This window comes from Choloepus didactylus, chromosome 19, assembly GCF_015220235.1.
Source record: "Choloepus didactylus isolate mChoDid1 chromosome 19, mChoDid1.pri, whole genome shotgun sequence".
NCBI classification, from domain to species: Eukaryota; Metazoa; Chordata; class Mammalia; order Pilosa; family Megalonychidae; genus Choloepus; species Choloepus didactylus.
In genome coordinates, this window is record NC_051325.1 from 40,618,747 (window position 1) to 40,644,542 (window position 25,796).

The window sequence follows — 25,796 nt, forward strand, 5'->3', positions numbered from 1 at the left end:
TTCTTAAAGGCTTCCAATGACTTTCAACTATCCTTGTCTCAGGTGGCTCTTCTACTAGGGCTTAGCACACTTACTTTACTCATCTTCTTTTAGTGTTCCAGAATGTTCTACCATCCTTGTCTCTTTAGGCTATTGTAAATGCTACTCCTTTGCCTGGAACACTTGCCCCATTTAACTCTTCCACCCTTCCCAAATGAGCTAAAACATCATTTCTGCAGAGAAGTTTTCTCTTCTTGTTCTCTATGTCCTCACTAGACTGTAAGCTCCTTCTTGAGGGGAGGTCCCATGTCTGTTTTTGTTCTTTGCACTCTCCAGCTCCTAGAACTGTGCCTAGCACAAAGCAGGGACTCAGTATATATGTGAATGAATAAAGAATGAATGTAGGTCAAAGTAAAGAGACATCAACTCTCACTAACTGGTGCTTGGACCAAGGTTTCTGACTGGGCTTATAACTAGGTATTTAAATGAAATGGCTTTTGTCCTTCTAGAGGAATCTGAGAATAAAGATTAAAAATATCTCAATAAAACAATTTAATTAAAAAAATTAGTTGGTGTTTTATTGGTAATTAATACTGAAGCATATCTCTATAATAATATTCACTTTAGCAGCTTGGCAAAGAATTCTATTTTCTGCTAAGCCCTCCTGGCCTTTTATTTTTTATAAACTGAAAATATACAAAAAGACAAGAGAAAGTTTTTAATTATGGGTAATTTTATAATTAACACATATAGACAACAATGAAAAGGAGTGCTTAGCCCCTTCCTGCCATGGGACCAAGGGTTAGGATGTCAACTCAATTATTAAAAGCTAAAGCACACTATAAATCAGGACATGCAAAATGAGTATTTCCTTTGATTTGGACATGTTGTGAAGTGATATATATATATCGCAATGATGTAAACAATGTTCCAAACTCACCTACCTAAAACCACCTTCAAAGCTACAACAGAAAGTCAATCCAATTCCTTGATAATCAGAACCCAACTTGGTGACCAAAATGTTTCGCTGGACTTCGTCCCAAATGACTGAATTGTTTCAAAAACTGCAAAACATCTTCACAGGATGAATATTTCTGACCACAGATATTTAAAAGAATGGGCTACTAGTTCCGAAGGTCATTCCAAAAAAGAAGTTTCAAACATTTTACACATTCTTGGAAAAAGTGTCTAGGCTTCCATGGAAATTACTTTTGATGACAATGATGTTCTTTTGACTGCATGAATTCTGGCACTTTAAGAAAAAAACTGAAGTGCTCTATAGTCTCACAGTTGTCCTGAAAGGCAAGAGGGCCTCCAGACTGACTGTCAGAGATCACCAACTCAGACTGCCAGACAGTCGCTATGTGCTGGGGCACTCTTCCCATCCCTCTTCTTTTGAAAGCCTTGTGGCAGAAAGGCTGCATAAGGTCACTGACAAGATCCAGAGTAATGTGTGGCAGGCGGGTTTCGTTGCTGAAGCTTGAGCAGTTTTCGAGCTGGTGAACGATCTAATCGTTGCATGCTTCTTTTCCCTGCAGACAAAAGGAGCCAGAAATTAAATTTCAATTGAATCCATAATACATTTATTGAAAACTTACTATGTGGACACTGTGCCAGACACTGAAGGGCTTTACAATGACAAAAGAGAGTTTTTGTGCTCGATGAGATGGCAGGCAGGAAGGAAGGTCAGCCACAACTATAATGCAATATGATAAATAAGAAAATTAAGGTATGTATTACAAATAATTTAGGGCTGGAAAAGGTCAGGAAAAGTTACAGAGAGGTAATGTTAGTGTCATTTCAGTTAATTCTTGAAGAATGAAGAGGAAAAGGCAACGGGTAATTTCTTAAGTCTTGGATTTACCAAAACAACACAGTTCATGGAGATTTACTTCTCAGTTTGCTGGGCTTTTGTTGAATTTACATCTGGAAATTTCTCATTAACTCTGAATACCCACAACTTATAAGTTATTGTCAGGGGGAAAAAAATCACGTGATATAGGCCTCATCCTCTGGGACCACATGCTTTGAAGGGCACTTTTGTATCCAAAGGATTGGCTATCAGATATAAAATAACCCAATGCCCTGGGTCCTTTCAAGAGGCATGCTTACCGAGCTGTACTGACACCTTCTGGAGACATTGGGTACTTTCACCCATAAAGGCATGCAGCTGCTTCATTGATCCTTGCAGTTCATCCATCTGCAGACAAAGGACAAGTCATAAGCTTTTAGGGTTTTGATGTTCCTAAAACATGTCAGGCAAGCTCCTGCTCAGGAACTTTGCGTTTGGCTATTCTTTCAACCTAGAATGTATATGTTGGGCATTTTTTATTTGCTCCTAGAGGTCTATACTTCATTTTTCTCCACGTTGCCTATGACTGAGGAGGCTGACCTGTATGACCTCTAGTAATAGGATCTCATGTCCTCTGGCTCCTGGTTGGGTTTGGTTAATAGGGAGCCCAAGTGGGAGGGAGATGAACAAGGTCTGGGTATTTATTATTCAGGCTTGCTCCCAGAAGGGTTAGGTGTACCCTCAAATCATGGCTCTCTTAAACCAGCCAACTATAGGTGACTTTCTCCCTCCAGGTGTCACAGTAACTGCTCCTCCCCTCCTTCCTTAGGGCATAGGGGTAATAACAGCTCAGCTGCCTCTAAGCCCCAGGTTACTTCACTAACCTGAAATCCACATCTTTATACATAATCCCTTTGTAAATAAACTCTTCAGGAACTATCCTATTTCAAGTGCCATACTGTTGATACTTGGATTAATGCAATAATATTCTCCCACATGTCCTCATAGCTCGCCCCCCTCATTTGCTTCAAGCCTCTGTTAAAATGTCACCTTAGAGAAGTTTTCAATAACCACTCTCTATAAAAAGCAACCTTCCATCGTCCCTGTAGTCTCTATCCCCCTTACACTGCTTTATTAGCACTTATTACCATATATTTACTTGTTTATGTTTGTATTGCCACTTCAGTTTTTCTCAAGTGGAGCTGAATAAACTTATCCAATTTTATTACAAATATTCCCTAGGAGTTTTAAATTTCCAAAGATTATAAGGTAGCAAAGCTGGGTAACTCATATAAATATAAGCCAACTCACCACCAACTCCATATAATCAAAGACCTTGTCCTGGTTCTGTAATATTTTCTGGTAATCAGGTTTTGTATTAAGAACTTCACTCTGGGAAGACCCATGATATCTCATAGGTTCCACTTCAATTTCAGTAATTTTAGTTTCAGTTGATTCTCTAAAAACAAAACAAAAAATTTGATTACTTTGGAAAAATCTTCTAATAAGGCTTTATTAACCTGAATCAATATTGTTCCACTGTAATCTAAGTATAGGTTCTCTAATTAATACGAGGTTCTGAAATGATTGTCCATTCAGTATTAATCTTTTTATACCATTAACTCCAGGAAATCTCTGAAAGCTTCAGGTCACTGACTCCACCCAACAGTAAGGTCCATATATAACAAGGATTATACTTGGATAGAGCGAAGTCAAGGCTTGCTATCCTGAGTTAGTATCTATGAGCCATTAAAAAAAAAAAAAAAAAAAAAAAGCTGCCTACCTCAATTATCTAAAATAACTGAATAGGATGGAGACTCCATGGAAACTGCTGATGATCCTTTAATAAAGACAACTATAAATTACTAAGTACTTACTAAGTGCCAGACACTGCTAAGCACTTTCCATTAGTTACCTCATTTAACACTTAACAATAACCCAGTGAAGTAGGTATATTATCATCCCGATTTTCAAATAGGGATCTTAAGACTTAGAGAGATTAAGTGACTTGCCCAAAGTCACAGAACTAAGGAGTAGTAGTAGTAGTTTTCTCGAGTTGTTTTCTACTTGACAAAGAAGTTTAAAACCATTGGCTAGATGTCTAACTAAATCAAAATCTAGCACTTTCCCACTTTCCTTATGCCTTCAGGACCCAGACAAAGACACTCTCTTTCCTGTACACCCTCCCCCACAATCCCCTCTCATGTCTTTGATCTTCCATGAGGGCCCTGGCCATGGGGTCTCTCCCACACCTGCACCTTCTAGGTCATGTGCTCACTGAAGTCCCTTCACTGCTGTTCTTGGCCCAGCCCCAGGCTGCCAGGTAAGGGCAGAGATATGCCTGTCTCCCCCAGGATGTGGAATGGTAGTCAAGGATACAGAACAAGAGCTAATTCTGTTCTCAGACCAACTTTCTCTTCCCCTTCACTTTTCATTTACTGTCACAAAGTACTAATATACACTTCACAGAGGCTTGATGAATTGATTGGCCTGTGAGAAAGGACTCAACATTCAATTTGTGCTAATAGAACCAAAATCAATTCAAATCAAACTCTATGAGGTAAAAAGACAGCTTCCTATTTCCAATTCTTAAATCTAACCTGGATAATATCTCTTCAGCCTCCTTCTGGTAATGCAGTAAGAGCTGTTCCCAAGTCTGACGTTCTAAAGAAAATCTGCAGAATTAGGGGGGAAAAAAGTCAGTTAATTTTTGATCATCTCATTCTGAATCACTCAGGGCACCAGTAAATACAATAGGTGTATACTTTGGTTCTAAGAATTGAATTAAAAGTCAATAAAAAATTAGAAATCTCTATTGATTCAGAATATATTAAAGTAACTTAATAGAATCAAACATGAGTTCTTAAAATTGACTTAATTTCCTTATTCCCTATACTCCATTCTATGAAACTGGCTATCAGGACAGCCCATAAAATCCCAATTGCAATCTTCTAACTTCTAATATGGATATAAACCACACTCTGAAAGATACTTTACTATTCACTTTTCCCAGGTTTAGTTATTTTCCCTTGATGGAGAATGAATTTACATTTCCAACAAAGATTCTCTCAATTTCACTTACTTTGCTATGTATTCCTTCATCTCAGCTACTGATGTTTCCAGACACAAATCTGATGATTTTCTAGAATACAGATAGGATTACGAGATTAATACAAATCTTTCAAGAGGCACTTTTTTTTTAATTCAGTTTTATTGAAATATATTCACATACCATACAATCATCCATGGTTTACAATCAACTGTTCACAGTATGATCATATAGTTATGCATTCATCACCACAATCTATTTCTGAACATTTTCCTTACATAAGAAAGAATCAGAATAAGAATAAAAAATAAAAGTGAAAAAAACACCCAAACCATCCCCCCCATCCCACCCTATTTGTCATTTAGTTTTTATCCTCCTTTTTCTACTCATCCATCCATATACTAAAGGGAGTGTGATCCACAAGGTTTTCACAATCACACTGTCACCCCCTTGCAATCTACATTATTATATAATCGTCTTCAGGAGTCCAGACTGCTGGGTTGGAGTTTGGTAGTTTCAGGTATTTACTTCTAGCTATTCCAATACATTAAAACCTAAGAGGTGTTATCTATATAGTGAGTAAGAATGTCCACCAGAGTGACCTCTCAACTCCATTTGAAATCTCTCAGCCACTGAAACTATTTCATCTCATTTTGCATCCCCCTTTTGGTCAAGAAGATATCCTCAGTTCCATGATGCCGGGTCCAGATTCATCCCCGGGAGTCATATCCTGCGTTGCCAGGGAGATTTACAACCCTGGGAGTCGGGTCCCACGTAGAGGGGAGGGCAGTGAGTTCACCTGCCGAGGTGGTTCAGTTAGACAGAGAGAAGGCGACATCTGAGCAACAAAGAGGTACTCAGGGGGAGACTCTTAGGCACAATTACATGCAAGTTTAGCCTCTCCTTTGCAGTAACAAGCTTCATAAGGGCAAGTCCCACGATCGAGGGCTCAGCACATCAAATCGCCAGTCCCAATGTTTGTGACATCAACACCAGTCCAGGTGAGGATGTCCAGCACTTCTGCACCCTCCCCCAGCTCCTCGGGGTGGGTGAGGGGGAGGCTGTAAATATATTTTTTATTATCTGCCCAAATTACTTTGAGATGTGTCACTATTTCACTCTAATCTATACTAACCTACCATATCTCACTTCCTATTCAAAGTTCCATGTAATTGTGGTGTTTGAACAAACCAACTGTAGAGTTATACTGTTTAGAAAATACAGATTCTGCACCAAATAGACACCTCTTCCCTTGGTCTCATATGGAAGTTGAAGTTTTAAAACACATTCAGTTTCAACCTTTACCCTTTGGCCCGGTTTGCCCCAGTCTTAACCAGATCTGCTTCATTCACATCAGTAATTGAAGTCTGGGCTCTTTTTCAGCTTTTTTTTAAACAGTTGCTGTATGCACTAATATTGACATACCTGCTGAGCTCTAGCTCTGAGTTTCAGGTGTCTCAGAGATACACATTGTTCCAGAGACCAATCAGGTTATACACTAAGGGATCAGCATCTCAAAGTTTAGAGATAGGCATTACAATTCAGGAATAGAGTTAACTGCTATAAGAGCTTACAATCTAGGGACTATTACAATAATCATGTCCACGTTAGGCTATGTTCTAAGATTCAATTCTGAGTTTACACATTGTAGTTAGTCCATATTGGTGAGGTCAAGAGGTACTTTTTTAACTTTATTTATTGAAAACTTAAAAAACAAACAACAAAAAAAAACACACATTTCAAACAAAACAAAGCAAAGGATTAAGAAAAACAAATAACCTAACATAATTATAAAAAGCACTTGTTTTTAATACCATGATACCTTACAGGACTTTTATGACTGAAAGTTGTTCAAAATTTATATTTCAACAAACATTTATTCTTGGACTCCTTATTACTTTTGTACTGAGTAATACAGCTTTCTGAGTGGTCTCTTTATCTTCTATTTCTCCCTTCAAATCCCATTCACGCCATGACTAGATTAACCTTTCTTAAAATATCACTTTAACTTTCTTTCTTGCTTAAAAACACTATGATGGTGACATCATCAAAATGGCGATATAAGACTTCCCCTGGAAAAATCTTCCTTCAGAATCAACTATTAAATCCCATTTGCTTAGAACTCTGGAAGATAAGTGACTAGAGAAAGGCTCAACAAATCCTGAATTGAAGTGTACGTAGATTTTCCTCCCAAAGACACCAATCAGGACACCTACCCCTTACTTGGTCCCATGCAGTTTGGGAGTGGCACCTAAGCAGCATGGTCTGTGTCCTTCCCACCACAGATGCAGACTATGGAGCCAGTCACAGCAGTGAGTTAGAACCCCACGCAAATCCAGGTATAGGGACCCAACCCCACAAAGGCCCAGGGCAGAGCACAAGCTGCTGAGGAGTGCCATATACCACAGAGCACTTAGGGGAAATAAAAGAGAGGAGAGAGACTGCAGCAGAAATATTGGCATACTTTATATAAAAATTAACTCAAAATGGATCAAAGACCTAAACATTAGCATAAGACCATAAAATTTTTAAAAGATAATGTAGGGAAATATCTTAAAGATCTTGTGGTAGGAGGTGGTTTCCTAGACCTTGCACACAAAGTGCAAGCAATGAAAGAAGAAACAGATAAACAATATCTCCTCAAAATTGAATACTTTTGAGTGTATAAGGCCTTTCTCAGGAAAGTAGAAAGGTAGCATACTCAATGGAAGACAATATTTGGAAACCACATATTCGACAAGGGTTTAATATCCAGAATATATAAAGATATCTAACAACTCAACAACAAAAACAAATTCTTAAAATGGGTGAAAGACATTGATAGACACTTTTCCAAAGAGGAAATACAAATGGCTCAAAAGCATATAAGATGCTCAACTTCACCATTAGGGAAATGCAAATCAAGATCACAATGTGATAACATCTCACACCAATTAGAATAGCCATTACACAAAAAAAGAAAACTACAAGTGCTGGAGAGGACGTGGAGAATAAGGTACACTATTCACCATAGGTGGGAATGTAGAATGATGCAGCCGCTCTGGAAGGTAATTTGGTAGTTCCCCAGGAAGCTAAGTATAAAACTGCCATACGATCCAGAAATCCCATTACTAGGTATATACTTGGAAGAACTGAAAGCAGGGACACGGACAGACATTTGCACACCAATATTTATAGTGGCATTATTCATGATTGCCAATAGGTGGAAACGGCCCAAATGTCCATCAACAGATGAGCGGATAAACCACCTGTGGTATTTACATATGACAGAATATCACGCAGCTGTAAAACAGAATAAAGTCACAACACATGCAACAACATAGAGAACCTTGAGGACATCATGTTGAGCAAAATTATCCAGTAACAAAAGGAAAATACCATATGGTCTCACTAGTATGAACTAATTTATAATGAGGAAACTCTGAGAGTTAAAGTTGAAAACACAGGTTATCAGGAGATAGAAAGAGGGTAGAGATTGGGCATTTGATACTGAAAGAGTCCAGAATGTTTAACAAGATTGATGGTAAAGATTCAGAAATGGATAGCAAAATACTGTGTAATGGTAGCACAATATTGCAAATATAATGAATAAGGCTGAGTGTGAGTATGGTTGAAAGAAGAAGGCTAAGGGCATGTATGACATCTGAAGGAAAGATAGAGGATAAAAATTGGGACTGTATAACTTAGCAAAACCTAGAGTAGACAATGACTGGGATTAAATGTACAAATATAAGAAAGTTTTTACATGAGGGAGAACAAATGAATGTCAGCATTGCAAGGTTTTAAAAATGGGATGGTATATGGAAAAATACAATTAACGCAAACTAGGATCTATAGCTAACAGTAACATTGCAATATTCTTTCATTAATTGTAAAAAAAGGAAATATACCAAAGCTAAATGTCAATAAGAGGGGGACCTAAGGGAGAGGTATGGGATTCTCGTTGTTTCTCCTCCCCTCCCCTCCTTTTTTTTTTCTATTCTTTTTTCTTTGCAGAAGAAATGGAAATGTTCTCATATAGAATTGGTGGTGAATGCATAACCATGTGATTATACTAGGAGCCATTGATTAAACACTTAGGTTGGATTGTATGGTGTGTGACTAAAACTGTTTAAAAAATAAACAGAAAGATGCAAGTGCTGGACAAAATGTGGAAAGAGAGATAAACCTATTCATTGTTGGTAGGGAAGTAGAATGGTGCAGCCACTCTGGAGGGCAGTGTGGTGGTTCCACAGGAGGCTAAGTATAGTGTTGCCATATTATCTTTCAACCCCGTTATTAAGAATATACTTAGAAGAACTGAAAACAGAGATATGAATATATATTTTTTCACACTGGTGTTTATGGTGGCGCTATTCACAATTGCCAATGGATGGAGGTGGTCTAAGGGTACTGTAACTGAGGAATGGAAGGGCAAACTGTGGTGTATACATACGACGGGATGTTGAGGGATAGCATAAAGGAATGAAGTTGTGAGGCATGCAACTAGTTGAATGAACCTTGAGGACACTGTGCTAAGTGAAATAAGCCAGAAACGAAAGGACAAATATTGTATGGTCTCACAAATATAAACTAACTATAATGAACAAACTCTGGGAATTGAATTTGAGAGCATAGGTTATCAGGGGATAGAAAGTGGGCAGAGGTTGGGCAATTGATGATTAAGGAGTACAGAGTGTTCAATAAGCCTCATTGAAACGTTTCTTAGATTGCAGGCTCTTACAGCAGTCACATCTATTCCTGAATTTTAACTGTTACCTCTAAATTCTGTGATGCTGTGCTCTTTGTGTATAATCTGGTAGTTCCCTGGAAATTTAAGTATGTGAGACACCCAAGACTCAGAGTTAAAAGTTCTACAGCTCTGAAAGTCAGCATTACTCCATACAGCAAATGTTAAAGAAGCTGATAAACAGATCAGACTTCAATTAGAGATATGAATGAAGCAGATCTGGTTAGGACAGAATACAGGGTGAGGGATAATAATGTCTGTATTTCAAACTTCAACTTCAATGTGAGACCAAAGGAAGAGATCGTTATTTTGTCCAAAATTTAAATTTTCTTTAGCACACTATCTAATTTAACCTGTCTGGTCAGTTAATTTAAACAACCTAACTGCATGGAATCTAGAATAGGGAATGAGATCTTCTTACTCTATACAGGTTAATGTAATACCCTGATACATTCTAGTGTTATTCTGAGTGGAAAATAAAAAAGTATTTGCAAAGTTTAAAATGTGGAACTATTAAACTTTCAGACCTGGGGAACTCCAGATATTTTCTCAAGCATTAGGAACTCGCAATTTAATAAGCCAAGCCCTTGATCTTGGGGCTTGCCCTTATGAAACTTATTTCTGCAATGGTGAAGCTAAACCAACTTATGCCCAAGAGTCACCCCCAGGGAACCTCTTTTGTTGCTCAGATGTGGCCCCTTCTCTTAAAGCCAACTCTGCAAATAAACTCACTGCCCTCCCTGCTATGTGGGATGACTACCAGGGGTGTTAAGTGTCCCTGGCAACATGGGACATGACTCCCACGGATGAGCCTGGCCCTGGCATCGTGGATTTGAGAATGCCTTCTTGACCAAAAGGGGGAAAAGAAATGAAACAAAACAAAGTTTCAGTGGCTCAGAGATTTCAAATAGAGCCCAGAGGTCATTCTGGAGGTTACTCTTAAGCAAAATTCAACCAGATACTGCAAATTGCCACAGTATGCAAAGCCCCAATCAACAGTATTCCTGAAAATCCTAAAGAATACCTTGGGCTCTATCTACAACTCTATAAAAGTTTTCCTTAGTAAGTTTATTTTTCCAGAAACTTAAGGCTTCCAGATTATTCCTATGCAAAATAAACTCTGAAACCCAGAGTTACCAGTATCTAAGAACATAAACCAGTTTCATTCCTCTGCCCCATAAGGTCAACACCCCTTTTCAGCACAAAGAAGTTAAAGTGGTCATTCATTACCCAGATATTCCTGAATACTGAGAGAATGATCAAATGAGAGAGAGGAGGTGTAAATGAGAAATTATGATTTAACAAATGATTATGAATACTGATTCATTATATAGATATTTTAGTTTCTAGCATATTAGAATATCCAGAAGGAAATATCTGAAATTGTTGAACTGTAATCCAGTAGCCTTGATCTTTGATAATGACTGTATAACTATATAGTCTTTATTGTGTGACTGTGTGTTTTTTAAAACCTTGGAACTAACACTCCCTTTATCCTGTACATGGGTAGATGAGTAAAACAATAAAGACATGCATAAAAAAAAATAGGTTGGGGATATAGGTAAAAAAAAAAAAACCCTACATGAACTATGGACATTACTTACAGTACTATATAAATAATATTTCATCAATTGTAACAAATATAACTACTATTAAAAAATAGAATTGCAAAAAAATGCATAGAAGATACAGAAGTACACAAACAATAAATTTAAAATGTTAACTGTACAAGATAAACACTGTTCATATTTTGCCCTACATACCTAGTTCTTTTCTAAGCCCCTGTGTGTGTGTGTGTGTGTGTGTATCTCCATAGTCATATGATACCTTTCAAACTGTATATATCATCTTATTATCTGCTTTTTTCTTTTACTTAACAATATATTGTAGAAAATTTCCATGTCATTAAAATGCCTACAACAACAATAACAAAAGTAGAATTTCAAAAGAAATGATATCATCAATTATAAAAAATTTTCCACACCAATGCAAGTGGGGTGGTATATGGGAATCCTGTATTTTATGCATGATTGTTCTGTAAATCCACAACTTCTCTAAGAAAAAAAAAAAAAAAAAATTAAAAAACTGAAGGAAGTAATAGACACCCCTACAATAGTTGGAGACTTCAAAACTTCAAAACACCATTCTCATAAATAGACAGAACATATACACAGAAGATCATTAAGGAAACAGAGAATTTGAATAATATGATAAATGAACTAAACCTAACAAGACATATACAGAACACTGCAACCCAAAACAGCAGGACATATATTCTTCTCAAGTGCACACATGGATCATTCTCCAGGATAGACCACATGTTGAGTCACAAAACAAGTCTCAATATATTTTTAAAAAGTGAAATTATACAAAGCATCTTCTCCGATCACAATGGAATGAAGCTGGAAATCAGTAGCAGGCAAAGAACTGGAAAATCTACAAATATATGGAAGTTAAATAACATACTCTTAATCAATGGATCGAAGAAGAAATTACAAAGGAAATCAGTAAATATCTTGAGATGAATGAAAATGAGAACACAACATATCAGAACTTATGGGATGCAGCGAAGGCAGTACTGAGAGGGAAATTTTACATCCCTAAATGTTTACATTAAAAAAGTAGAAAAAGCTAAGATCAAAGATCTAACTGCACACCTGGAGGAAATAGAAAAAGAACAGCAAATTAATCCCAAAGCAAGCAAAAATCAGAGCAGAAATAAATGAAATAGAGAATAATAAAACAATATGATTTTTTCTTTGAAAAGATCAATAAAATGATGAACCTTTACCTAGACTGACAAAGTAAATAGAGCAGACATGAACAAATAAAATCAGAAATGAGAGGAGGTACCTTACTACTGGCCCCACAGAAATAAAAGGGATTATAAGAGGATACTATGAACAAATGTATGACAACGAATTAAGACAACCTAGATGAAATGGACAAATTCCTAGAAACATACAAATAACTTACTACACTGACTCTAGAAGAAATAGAAGACCTCACAGACCAATTACAAGTAAAGAGATTGAATAGCGTATCAAAAACTCTCCACAAAGGAAAGACCAGAACCAGATGGCTTCATAGTTGAATTCTACCAAACATTCCAATAAGAGTTCATACCAATCTGCTCAAACTATTCCAAAAAATTGAACAAGAGGGAATACTAACTAACTTATAACAGGAAGCCAGTATCACCTTAATACCAAAGCCATATAAAGTTAATACTAAAGGAAAATAAAATTACAGACCAACCTGTTATGAATATAGATGCAAAAATCCTCAAAAAAAAACTAGCAAATCAAATATTAAAAGAATTATACAACATGATCAATTGGGATTTATTCCAGGTTTGGAAGAATAATATCAATTAATGTGACACACGACATTAACAAACTGAAGGACAAAACCCCATGATCTGCTGTCAAATGCTCTATAAGAGGGTCATATAAGGGAGAGGTATGGGATTCTTGGTGGTGGTGTTGTTGTCTGACCTTTTTATTGTATTTTATTTTTTCTTATTATTTTAATTTTTTTTGGAATAATAAATGTGTTCAATGGCTGACTGTGATGATGAATGCAGAACTATATGATGATACTGGATGACTGTATGGTATGTGAATATATCTCAATAAAATTGCAGGGGAAAAAAATACAGAGATACAAGTGCTAGAGAAAATGTGGAGAAAGGGATGTACCTATTCACTATTGGTGGGGAAGTAGAATACTGCAGCCCATTTGCAGGGCAGTGTGGTGGTTCCACAGAAGATAAGTGTGGGGTTGCCATAAGGTCCTGCAACCCCATTATTGGGTACATAATTGGAAGAACTGAGATGAGAGCAGGGATACAAATGGACATTTGCACACTGGTGTCTATGACAGCATTATTCACAATTTGCAATGGCTGAAGTGGCCTAAAGATACACCAAACTGATGAACGGAATGGTGAACTGTAGTGTATGCATTCAATAGAATATTGAGCAGCTGCACTAATACAGATTAACTATAATGTGCAAACTCTGAGAATTGAATCTTAGAACACAGATTATCAGGGGAAGGCTTATTGTAAAGGTCCCTAGATTGCAAACTCTTACAGCAGTCAAATCTATTTCTGAGTTGAATTAGTTATCTCTGAATTCTGAGATGCTGAACACTTGGCATGTAATCTGCTCGGTTCCTGGAACTTTGAGTATCTGTGTGACACCTGAGACTCAACGCTAAAGTTCAGCAGCTATGAATGTCAGTATTACCCCTTACAGCACCTGTTAAAAAAAAGAAAAAGAATTCAGATTTCAATTAGAGATATGAATGAAGCTGTTTAGGACTAAGGCAAATCATTCTAAAGGATAAAGGGCAATACTGATGGTGTTTTAAAACTTCAACTTTTGTGTGAGACCAAAGGAAAGATGTTTTACTCAGTGCAAAATCTATATTTTCTGTATCACACTATGTAATTTAACCTGCATGTATGGTCAGTTTATTCAAACACCATAATTACATGAATAAGGAGTGAGATTTGGTTGGTGTGTACAGGTCAGTGTGAAGCCCCAATACATCCCATAGCAATTTGGGCAGAAAATAAAAATGTATTTGTAAACCCCCCTTAAGGGACTGGGGAAAAATGTGGAAATATTAAACTTCCCCACCTGGGGAATTACTGATATTTTCACAAGCATTAGGGACTACTGATTTAGAAGGCCAAGCCCTAGATCTTGGGGCTTGTCCTTATGAAGCTCGTTACTGCAAAGGAAAGGCTAAGCCTACTTATAATAGTGCCTAAGAGTTACTCCCAGAGAACCTCTTTTGTTGATCAGATGTGGCCTCTCTCTCTAAGCCAACTTGGCAGGTAAATTCACGGCCCTCCCCTCTACATGGGACATGACTCCCAGGGATGAGCCTGGACCCTGTATCATGGGACTGAGAAAGTCTTCTTGACCAAAAGAAGGAAGAAAAATGAAACAAAATACAGTTTCAGTGACTGAGAGATTTCAAATGGAGTCGAGAGGTCATTTTTGGAGGTTATTCTTATGCATCATATAGGTATCCTTTTTAAGTTTTTAGTGTACTGAAGCTAAAAGGGAATACCTGAAATGGCTGAACTGCAACCCAGTAGCGTTGATTCTTGAAGATGATTGTATAACTATAGAGCTTACATGGTATGAATGTCATTGTGAAAATCTCATGGCTCATACTTCCTTTATTCAGTATATGGACAGATGAGCAGAAAAATGGAGACAAAAATTAAATGAATGTGGGGATGGGATGTTTAGGGTGTTCTTTCTAACTTTCTTTTTAATTCTTTTTTTTTTTCAAGTAATGAAAATGTTCAAACTTTGATTATGGTGATGAATGCACAACTATATGACGGTAATATGAACAACTGATTATTCACTGTGGATGATTGGTATGTGAATATATCTCAATAAAATTGAATTTAAAAAAAGTCACATGATCATCTTGATTGATGCAGAAAAGGTATTGGACAAATTCCAGCATCCTTTCTTGACAAAAATACTGAGAAAAATAGGAACAGAAGGAAACTTCTTCAACAGGATAAAGGACATATGAAAACCCCCCTGGTAACACTACACTCAAAGGTAAAAGACTGAAAGCATTCCCTCTAAGATCTGGAACAAAACAGGGATGCCTACTGTCACCACTGTTATTCAACCTTGTACTGGAACTTCTAGCCAGAGCAGTTAGGCAAGGAAAAGAAATAAAAGGCATCCAAATTGGAAAGGAAGAAGTAAAACTGTCACTATTTGCAGATGACATGACCCTATATATAGAAAGTCCCAAAAAATCTACAACAAAGCTCCTACAGCCAATAAATGAGTTCAGCAAAGTGGTGGGATACAAGATGAACATGCAAAAATCAGTTGAGGTTCTATATACTAGCAATGAGAAATCTGAGGAGGAATCAAGAAAAAAAATCCATTTACAATAGCAACTAAAAGAATGGAATATCTAGGAATAAATTTAAACCAATATGTAAAGGACTTACACACGGAAAACTACAAAACTTTACTAAAAGAAATCAAAGAAAGTCTAAATAAATGGAAGGACGTTCCATCTTCATGGCTTAGAAGACTAAATATGGTTAAGCTGTCAATTCTACCCAAAATGGTTTTCAGAGTCAATGCAATCCCAATAAAAATTCCAACAGGGTAAGTAGACCCAAACAGCCAAAACCCTCTTGAAAAAGAAGAATAAAGTTGGATAACTCACATTTCCCTTACTTCAAAAATTACAAAGCTACAGCAGTCAAAACTGCATAGTACTGGCACAAGGACAGATATATAGACCAACAGAATAAAATTGAGAGTTCAGAAATAGACCCTCACATCTACAGCCAATTGATTTTTGACAAGGCTGCTAAATCTTCTCAAGTGGAAAAAACAGTCCCCTCAACAAATATTGCTGGGAAAACTGGATATTCATACACAAAAGAATAAAGGAAGACCCCTATTTCATACCATATACAAAAATTAACTCAAAAGGGATCAAAAATCCTAAATATAAAAAGAACCAGAAATTTAAAATTCCTAGAAGAAAACGTAGGGAAGCATCTTCAGGATCTTGTGGTAGGCAATGGTTTCTTAGACTGTACCCAAAGCACAGGCAACTAAAGAAAAATTAGATAAATGAGACCTCATCAAAATTAAAAACTTTTGTGCATCAAACGACTTTATTAAGAAAGTGAAAAGTCAATCTACTCAGTGGGAGAAAATTTGGAAACTACATATCTGATAAAGGTTTGATATCCAGAATATATAAAGAAATCGTATAACAATAAAAAGACAAACAATCCATGTACAAAATGGGCAAAAGACTTGAATAGATATTTCTCCAAAGAGGATATACAAATGGTCAAAAAGCACATGAAAAGATGCTCAATATCATTAGCTCTTAGGGAAATGCAAATCAAAACCATGAGATACCATTTCACACCCACTAGAATGGCTACTATTAAAAAATATAAAAACAAAATTACAAACGTTGGAAAGGATGTAGAGAAATAGGAACACTCATTCATTTATTGCTGGTAGAAATGTAAAATGGTACAGCTGCTGTGGAAAACAGTTTAGCAATTCCTCAGAATGCTAAGTATAGAAACATCATATCACCCGGCTATCCCACTACTAGGTAAAAACCCAAAAGAATTGAAAGCAGGGACTCGAACAGATATTTGCACACCGATGTTCACAGCATTATTCACAATTGCTGAAAGAAGGAAGCAGCCCAAGTGTCGATTAACCAATGAATGGAAAAGCAAAATGTGGTGTATACATAGAATGGAATATTATTCAGCATTAAGAAGGAATGAAGTTCTAATTCATATGATAACATGGATGAACTTTGAAGACATCAGGTTGAATGAAATATATAAGACACAAAGGGATAAATACTGTATGATCCTACTGATATGAAAGAATAAGCACACTCATAGACTCAGGATCTAGAATCTAGGTTACCAGGGGCTGGGGTAGGGGTAGGGAATGGGAAGTTAATGGTTAAATTGTACAGGTTTCTATTTGGGTTGACTGTAAAGTTTTGGTATTGGATGGTGGTGATGGTAGCACAACACTATGAATATAATTAAAAGCTCTGAATTATATATGTGAATGTGATTAACAGGGAAATTTTTATGTTGTATATACATCACTACAATAAAAAGTAAAAGGAAAAAAAACAACACTGACCTCTACTGCATAAGGAAGAAAGGTCAACTCTAACCTCGCACTTAAGGCTCTCTGTTCTGGCCCCACCTACCTCACTACATATATTAACTCTGTCCCATACCATCCCACTCAGCTTGACCATCAAATACCTGGTGTTTTCAGTCAATCGCACTTTTGTTCACATCATTTCCTCCCACTAATCAAAACCTTCAAATCTTTTAAGGCTCAACAATATTTTTTCATATGATAATCTTGTCTACCCACTTAATTTAAAGGTATTGGTGGGCAGGGACTATGCTGATGGTTCAGCTCAGTTGGACAATTAATCCTAGTGGAAAAGAAGCAGGCACTGAAGATGTCAAAATACTTCAGATGTACTTTTTACTCTACCTAGCAAAATTAGTTGTGCCACCTTTCACACTTTTGTACTGAGGCCTGTGACACACAGTCTTTACCGTCTCTGGCCACCTGTGGCCAAACATACTTCATTACAAGAGATGCTATGTTGAGGTAAAATATTTTTCATTTTCTGGACTAGCAATGTCAATACTAAGGACCTGTGGAAATGCAGACCTTTGTGAAGCCAAAACTTAAAAGTTCATGATGTAAGCCAAGTGACATGATTTGTTGCATAGTGGGGAGGGGCTTGGAGACGTCAGCATCTCCCCTGGAGAGAATTAATAGTTTGAGGGTGGCATTTAAAAATTTGTGCTAATATTCTTGCTTGCCGACATGAAAGAACATGAGTTTATCTCCAATTTGCCTGGCTAATAAAGAACTGAAGAATGCTTTCCTCCTCTTCTTTCCATGGTTTGTTCCTTCTCACCATTCAGATTTTATAGATTGCAATCCAAAGGTCAAATCATTAGACATCTTCCCTGAACACTCTAGCTAAAGTTGCCCACCTCTTCATAGTCCCTATCATATTTATTGACTTTTTAGATGATCACTCTCTGAAATTATTTTCCATGTATTTGTTTGACTGTCTCTCCTATTATAATGTAAGCTTTATGAGAGGAGGAACCTGTTTGATTTATCATCATATTTCCAGCATTTAGAAGAGTCTCGTAATAGAAGAGGCTGGATAAATACACATTGAGCAAATAAACAATGGTCTAATTATAATGAAAAGTTTTAATTCAATTACATTTTAGGACTGAAGAGGAATTTCCCTTACCCTTTTGGATCTTCAAAACATTTTTGTAGAGTTCCGTCACTTTCTAGTCTATCTGTAAAATGTTTCAATTCTTCAGAAAGAGAAGAAACTAGAGAGAATAAAATTGCATGTTATAAAATAAAGAGAATATGAATTTTGACAGTGTGCTGCTGCCAAGGATATAAGATATAGAAGGTAGTCTCAGCTCTAGAGTCCCCTGTTACATTCTGGCCCACTCACCTCCTCAAGAAAGTGGTATAAAGATCTTTTTTCTTCAGGTAGATATTGATAAAATGGTATTCAACTGCTTTTTATGACATTTATGATGATACTTTTATACTTAACTGGTGAGGAAGCAGTTAAAAGGGTATATCTGCACCTGACATTTCATTCTTTCAAGAGATTTGAATCATTGGCATTGGAAGGGAGAACATATTACAGAAGTAAGGCATTGGGCAAGAGCATAATGAGAAACATTGGAGGAAAACAAAGAGTTTGGGTATAAGGTGAACAAAGGTCCCAGCTTAGACTCAAAATTACATTTAGATGAAGGAACGTAGAGGGGAAAGGATATGTTAATTAGCCATCAAGCTAACCTTGGCATATCTTCTCTAATTAAGGTGACAGTGCCATTCTGAGACAATTTCAACTGACAGGTAACTCTGAGTTTATGTGTTTTCTGGGTCTTTTATGAGGGTAACATTGACTATTTCTAGCCATAGGTTAATGGGTAGCTACACTGTAGGAGAATAGCTACTTCCTAGAAAGTTAAAAATTGATTCTTGGGAAAGAATATTTGCAATTTATATCAGAGACAAACAGCTAATCTCCTTAATAAATAAAGAATTCCCACAACCAATATCTCAAATTTAAAAATACGAAGAAAGCATACAAATAGGCAATATATAGAAAATAAAGTACAAATGGTTCCAAAAGTACAAATGGAAAAAATGTTTATCCAGTTTGAAAGAAAAAGGAACACAAATTAAAACTATACAATATCTTTTTTCACCAAATGGTAAAAAATCTAAGTTTGATAAAACTGTGGTGAGAATGTGAGAAAACAGATACTTGCATATATTGTCGATGAGGGAAAACTGATACAACCTCTATGTAAGTCAATCTGCTGATTCCTATCATTTCATTTGACCTAGTAATCCAATTTTAGGATTTTGTCTTATTTTTACTTGCAATGTGTACCAAAGGCTTGTGTAAAGATATTCATTGCACTATTAATTATAACAGGAAAAGACTAGAAGTCCATCAGTAATAAACTGGTTAAATCAAATAAGGTATATTTATATAAAGGAACACTATATGGCTATTAAATGTCAAGGCAGCTCCATATGTGTGATATGGAACAATCTGCGAGATAAATTGTTAGGTTAAAAAAAAGAAACTATAGAACAGTAAATTATTCATTTGATTTAAAAATATGTATAAATGTTTGGAAATGCAATAAATATTTCTGCAAGGATACACAAAAGACTGGTGGCTGTGGTTGACTCAAAGGAAGAGCAGAGCCTGAGGCCAGAAGCTTGGGTAGGGAGGCTTACTTTTCACTTTTCTTCCTTCTGAAGTTATACCTTAAGCATATATTATTTTTTAAAATGCAATTACAAAAAAAGAAAGAAAGAAAGAAAGAAGAAAAGGGAAGCTGGTTTTGTGAGGCAGCAGTTCTTGTAAACAGGGATCGTGCAAGGGAAGCTTTGTCTGACCTTAAGAGAGTGTACAGCCCAAGGTCAAAGTGTACTCATCTATTTTTAGCAAACTTACCTTTGGTTCGAAAACGTTCAAGACTGAAGCCCTTAGTATTCTTTAAGAAAGGTTCAAGTTTCTGAATAGAGAACTAAATAAAAGAAAAGCATTTTCAGTACAGCAACCAAGATCTTCCAGGCCAGTCCTGAATTCGTGCAATTTTATGAAGTTTAATGAAACTAAACATGATTTACTTTTTATACCTAAGACTTTTCAGATAATCAAATGCACAAATCAGGAAGAAATACTTTGTTGGTCAGACTATACATTTTGCTTTGGGGTTCAGGAGAAAATTGGTCATTTAATTCACACAAATAACTTGCTTATCTAAACTGATGTAAGCACCAGTTAACCATATAATACATAACAAAATAACACAACTTTTTTTTTTAAGCTATTTAACATGGTCATATATTGACTTAGTTTACAATCAAACCAGAATTGTCTGTATTAACTTAGGTTTTGACCTCCACCCACCTAAGAATTCCCATAATTTGCTTCCAGGGAGCAAAAGGTACAAGACTGGGGAACTCTCTGACCCTTAGCCACTCTGTTAGCAGCAACAGCACCAACACTAGTAGAGAGCCCACTCCAGGAGAAATCAGCTACTGGAATTAAATCTGGTTTTTAAACTAACACAATTGGAGGGCAACCTCTCTTGATCTCAACCAGTGCATTACACAGTACTGATGTATCTTTGAGGTTGTCACTGTAAAAATATAAAAAAAAAAAAAGAAAGGAAGAAAGAAAGCATTTCCCAGTCCCAAGATTCTCACCTGGAAACTGGAAAGCAGGAGAGAGCCAAGCCGTTTGCTTTCTGCTAAATTGACACTGATGGATCTGCTGAGCTCTAACATAAAATATCACATTAAGGAGCTGGATATTTATAGAATTAGTAAAGTAAGAAAACTGGAATATTTCTTCCCTCTTGATGCCACCCAAATGAAGGCAAGAATGCCCAAGCAGCCTTCTTTGGTTAAAGGGAGAATTCATATATAGTCATATCTAATTTCTCCAAGATCACTGATGGATGAAGTCTATCCATTTGTGTATCCAAACTATGAAAAATGTCACAATAATCTAGGCATGACATTAGAATCCTGTCTTTTTAAACAAGATAGGTAAAAAAACAAAATTTTAACTTTTTTTTTTAAGATTCATATTCACCATTGGTAGAAAGATATGAACACCTGAGCATTTTTACATGTCAGGCACTATGTGCTTTAGATATGTTGTCTTAAGAGTCCTCTTATAAACCTTATGAAATAAGCATAATTAGCTCAATTTTACAAATGAGGAAACTGAAACTCAGAGAGATGACTTGTCTGAGGCCAGAGATTGGTGGAGCCAGAATTCAAACCTAGGTCTGTCACCAAAACCTGTGTTTTCTTCCTTAATACCATGCCACCTCTTTATAATGATGTAATAATAACTTTAATAGCTAGTATTTTTGAACACTTGTTATATAAAAGAGATTTTTTAAAATGCTTTCCATACACCTCATTAAACTTTGAGAAAAATATTCCTATCAAGTCATTTTACAGATAATGAAACTGAGGCACAAAGCCTAGGCAACAGGAAACATGCCAAGGTCACACAGAATCATTAGCCAGAATTGGATGGCTTCTATGTGCATTTTACATAATTATGTCATTGAATCCTCAAACTCTAAGAGGTAGAAACTGTTTTTTTCATTATCTCCATTTAGAAACATGAATTATTATACAGCAAAATTTGCTTTAAGTATGAGAGATACATGTCTTTTTGCCCCACAGCCTAAGCTGTTCGCAGTTCTTATTTCCTCTCTTAATTCTCATTGCTATTAGACAAGAAAAACAGGATACCTTCTCCCTATAACCAAGAAAACCTAGCAGGTGGCCAGGAATGACCAGGACCATTGTTATTATACCAATGATTTTCTGTTATACAGAATTTTAAGTCCACATGATCTGGGATAGAGGTGAAGGTAGGGGTAATCTTAAGAGAACTGCTGATGATTTTTTGGCACACCCAAGAAGTGTCTGGGCACTGTGGCAGCAATTTTCTGATATATTAAGTGGCCATTTTCCCCTAGATTTAATTCTAGACATCTGGCCACCTGAAAGTGAGGCAATACTTTAAAATAATCACAACAGCTAACAATTGAGGGCTTACTGTGTGCCAAGTATTGTATTATATATCAATTCATTTAATCTCACACAACCCTGTAAGATAAGTACTATTACCATCCCCAGTTTTCCAATGACCTTAAGGCAAAGGAGGTTAAGTAACCTGCTCAAGGTCACACAGCTAGTAAGTTCTTCCTGAAATGCGCTCAATTTCCACATTATATCCCGTAATTCAATGTTTACAGATAGTTAATTATAGTAAATTCACACAAAATCATACAAATCACATTCAAATATAACAGCCTTAAAAACTAGGCTTTTCACTCTACATATTTTTATGTACATCTTCTCTCTGATGTTTTTTGCTATAAATTCTAAAATCAGAAATCAATTCATCTACCTTCTGTTCTACTTTAAGATATTAGGCAGAAAGCCCCAGGAAAGAATCTTTAATGCCTCTGATTCTAGTGGAGGTGAGTGTTGAATAACTGTAAATCAAAATTTCTATTCCTGGTATAGATTACAATGGGCATAATAATGTGATCTAATAGGAATAATACTGAATACTTACTAGGTGTTTTACATCAGCACTTATAATCTTAGAATATTCCCACAAGGTGGGTGGCATTATCTCCATTTTAGATGAAGATATCTCCACTATAGATGAAGAAACTGAAGCTCAGAGAGGTGAAGTGATTTGCTCGAAGTCACATAGCTAGCAAGTAGCGAAGTCAAGTCTATTCTACTGTGCTCTTTCCACCACACCTCACTGCCTCTTATCTGAGCTGGAACTTCACTGTCTTATGTAGATAAGCACCCCACCTGTGATGCCCTGGTGAAAGGGAAGCAGTGACTTCCGCCGGTTCGTTTCTTTCATACTTGCTCGTCGCCAGGACTGCCTCCTGTCCTGAAGGGCAGATTGTTCTTGTGGGGACAAATGAAGGGACCTGGACTGAAGCCCCTCCTGGTGGTTGAGATCACAACTTCCTCCTTTTGGGGGGCTAGAGCCAAGATGAATTCTTTCCTTTGAAATGCCTTGTGTCTTGTCCAGGGAGGCAGATGAGTTAGTACACACTTCTACCCGGTTGGGACTTGATTCCAATTGATGGTCATGAGTCTTAGACATCACTGGTTCCTCTTCCAGCACTTGTTATAAAAAAGTTAAAATACAAAATCAAACCCACCACAACTAAGCATCTGCACAAAAACATGGAAAAAGACAATGTATGCCCCAGCTCATGGAAACACTGAGGAAGCATCCCTGTAAATACATGAATTCCAAATCTATCAGGAGCCAAGATATCATTTGGGTATAGCTCAGAAGCCTGAACCCAAGGCAAGAAGTAATGAATTTCACTACTATACTCACCTTCAGCAGTCTCTGTTCTAGATACTGAAGTCATCCTGGAAGAAGAGCCCTGAAGAGTGAAAAGACAAGGTGATCTGTTCTCCACATTTTAGCCCCAGTCTCACTGCGGTTCTAACACCCCAGAATAGGCCTTGTGCTTTCCAGCCTCTGTGAACTGCCCTCTGCACCAAGCATGTATGCCCCATGAAATTCTACTTATCTGACAGGCCCAACCCATCTCACCTCGCCTCTTCACACAAGAATATCAGCAGGGATCATGTCCTCTTGTTCTGGATTTCTACAGAACTCATTGCTAGAAATACTCATATCTCCCTAAATACCTATCCCACCTTGTTTCCCAATTATTTTGTGTTTAACTAGTTCCTAATTCCCTTTACAGCATTATGATCTACCAGATTTTCCAAATGAGAAAAATTACATCATCCTTTACTTCTCCTTATTCTTAACTCTCCAGATCCAAAGTCCTGTCCATTCTACCTCTTAACGGTTTCTTAATCTTTTCTCCATTCCCACTGTTACTCGTTTAGTTCAGGTCTCATAATCCCCCACCTCCACCCCACCCCCACCATGTACCAGTCTTTCACTAATTTTCCTATATCCAGTGATACTCCTCTCCAATCCATTGTTTATACAGCTGCAGACATTTTTCCAAAGTGTATTCAAGACCTTTCATAAGTTAGTCCAACCTACCCATTCCAGCTCTCTCTTGCCACTCCCACCTCTGTCTCCATGCACCCTAAATTCCAGCCACAATGATACACCATTCTCTGTACTACTTTTGAATCTTTGCATATATAGGTTCTTCTACGTGTAAAACATATTCATCCTTCCCAACCTATGTGAAGTTTTCACGTCACTTTTCTTTGGCAGAGTTGGTTGCTCCACCTCTTGGCCTCCCTAGCAGTGGTTGTAAAGTCTATTTACCTGTCTGTCTCGCCAGCTTGACTGCATTTGTATTCCCAGTGTCTACAGACAACTGTCTCCAAAGACAGGGACGTGTCTGAGGCCTCTCTCTACCCTCCATGCTCACTTCTCTCTCCCAGCAGAAATCTGTATGTGGGGGATGCTTAGTAAATAGAAATGAATATATGTGAAAGGAAAACTGGAAAAGATAGAACAGAGAGGGGTCCCTCAAGGATCTAAATTCCCACAGTCCTTATGACTGTATCACACAGATTCAAGCTTAGATAGTAATAGCAACATTTGTTAAACGCTTATTATGTACCAGGACCTGTGCTATGTAAGTGCCTTATTTGCATCGTCATTCCATTTCATCCTTTTCACAACTCTATAAGTATTATTTAATTCTACTTTGCATATAGAGGGGCAAAAAGTCTGGTCCAAGCTTGTTACGCAGCCAGTCTGGAGCAGAGGCGGCATTCGAACTCAGGACTAAGACCCCCTGCTCTCCGCCGTGTCCCCAGACAGTGTCCTGGAGTCTGGACCGGCGATTCTACAAACAAATCTTGAACGGGAGGCGCGGCCTGCTCCAAGTTTCCTCTCACCCGGGAGGAACCTGCAGCGCCCAAGGGGACGCTCCAGTCCCCGCAGCCTCTCCGCAGCCTCCCCGCAGCGCGGGCGACAGAGACAGCGGGGCGGGGCGGGGCCGAGGGGTCCAACGCCCAAAGAGGCTGGAGCGGGAACAAGCGGGACCACGTCCGAGACTTTCTGACCTCAGAGAGACGTCCGCTCAGCCCGGAGCCTCGGTCCCTGAAACACAGAGCCGCAGGTTACTCTTTTCGTAGCCCTGGGTCACTCTTCGGTCTCCTGCGTCGCCACGGCCTCTCCTCACGGGTTGGGGTCTGATGCACGACCCGCCGTCAGCGCCACCACCTCCGCTTCGGAAACTCCCGCCAACCAAGAGCGCATGCGCGGCCGGCCGCCTGCAGGGTCTGCGCGTGCGCGCACGCGTATCGCAGGCTTCCTCCAAAGCGCATGCGTAAACCGGTGGGCGCCAAGTCTCCCGAATCCTGATCCCCTTGTCCTAGTCTTTCCTGGTGCGGTTACCGCCACGTTGTCACCTCCTCCGCCAAACCCCGCCTGGCGAGTCCCTACCCGCGACTAGCCGCAATGTCACCTCCTTTGGCTCCAGACGGGCCTCAGAGACCATCTAAAATGGGGAAACAGAAGCCCAGAAGCTCAAGGAAGTAGAGGGTATTAGCGAGCTCCTG

General features: G+C 37.8%; 1 protein-coding gene across 3 annotated transcripts; it reads right to left on the reverse strand.

Moving 5' to 3' along the window:
• Positions 1-25,569, reverse strand: DSN1 (DSN1 component of MIS12 kinetochore complex). Of its 3 annotated transcripts, none has more exons than XM_037812340.1 (11): positions 24,550-25,569; positions 23,626-23,674; positions 23,079-23,402; positions 20,925-20,998; positions 20,167-20,239; positions 18,412-18,481; positions 4,854-4,913; positions 4,372-4,446; positions 3,083-3,230; positions 2,092-2,179; positions 1-1,511 (listed from the first exon to the last, which is right to left on the reverse strand). In XM_037812340.1, the coding sequence occupies exons 1-11, from the start codon at positions 24,574-24,576 to the stop codon at positions 1,408-1,410; spliced, it is 1,092 nt and encodes a 363-aa protein (XP_037668268.1). In that variant the 5' UTR covers positions 24,577-25,569; the 3' UTR covers positions 1-1,407. The 3 variants fall into 3 exon arrangements, with proteins under 3 accessions (XP_037668268.1, XP_037668269.1, XP_037668266.1); XM_037812341.1 differs by having other exon boundaries at positions 18,412-18,499; positions 25,299-25,567; XM_037812338.1 differs by having other exon boundaries at positions 18,412-18,499; positions 24,550-25,567.
• Positions 25,570-25,796: the final 227 nt, after the last annotated feature.